Genomic DNA, 340 nt, shown 5'->3' with positions numbered 1-340 from the left:
GATGTAGCAGGGTGGGGGACGGCGCTCCCGCTTGTGGGGCACCTGCACTGTGTAGAGCCGCAACGCCCCAGCGTTGTCCTCCACTGCCCCAAACCTGCACCAGGAGAGCACGAGAGGGCGTGAGGCCCGGTCGCTGCCAACTCCCTGCACCCAGGGCTGTGAGGGGGACCAGCACCCTCCCCTCTCCTGAGCCCAAATGTGGAGCAGACCCCAGCCTGCTGCAGTGGGTAGCAAAGCCACTCCTTCCCCCTCCCCACAAACAGAGCATGGACTGGGAAAGGGCCCAGTCTGGGACAGCAGCTGTGGAGGTGTCTGTTCCGGGCCCCCTGCCCTCACCGGC

The 340-nt window shown here is 66.8% G+C and overlaps 1 protein-coding gene across 1 annotated transcript in view; it reads right to left on the bottom strand.

The window, feature by feature from the left end:
• PREB (prolactin regulatory element binding) overlaps positions 1–340 on the bottom strand; it is a gene marked incomplete at both ends in the record, with an annotated part of 1274 nt that overhangs the window by 523 nt on the left and 411 nt on the right. The window contains one exon of the mRNA XM_010134721.1: positions 1–101. This exon is cut by the window's left edge and continues 28 nt beyond it. Within this exon, the coding sequence (XP_010133023.1) occupies positions 1–101 (101 nt within the window). The remainder of the gene's footprint in view (positions 102–340) is intronic.

Source organism: Buceros rhinoceros, unplaced genomic scaffold (assembly GCF_000710305.1).
Source record: "Buceros rhinoceros silvestris isolate BGI_N320 unplaced genomic scaffold, ASM71030v1 scaffold25804, whole genome shotgun sequence".
Classification (NCBI taxonomy): Eukaryota; Metazoa; Chordata; class Aves; order Bucerotiformes; family Bucerotidae; genus Buceros; species Buceros rhinoceros.
The sequence above is the reverse complement of the archived record's forward strand: the minus strand, read 5'-3'. Positions and strand labels throughout refer to the sequence as shown.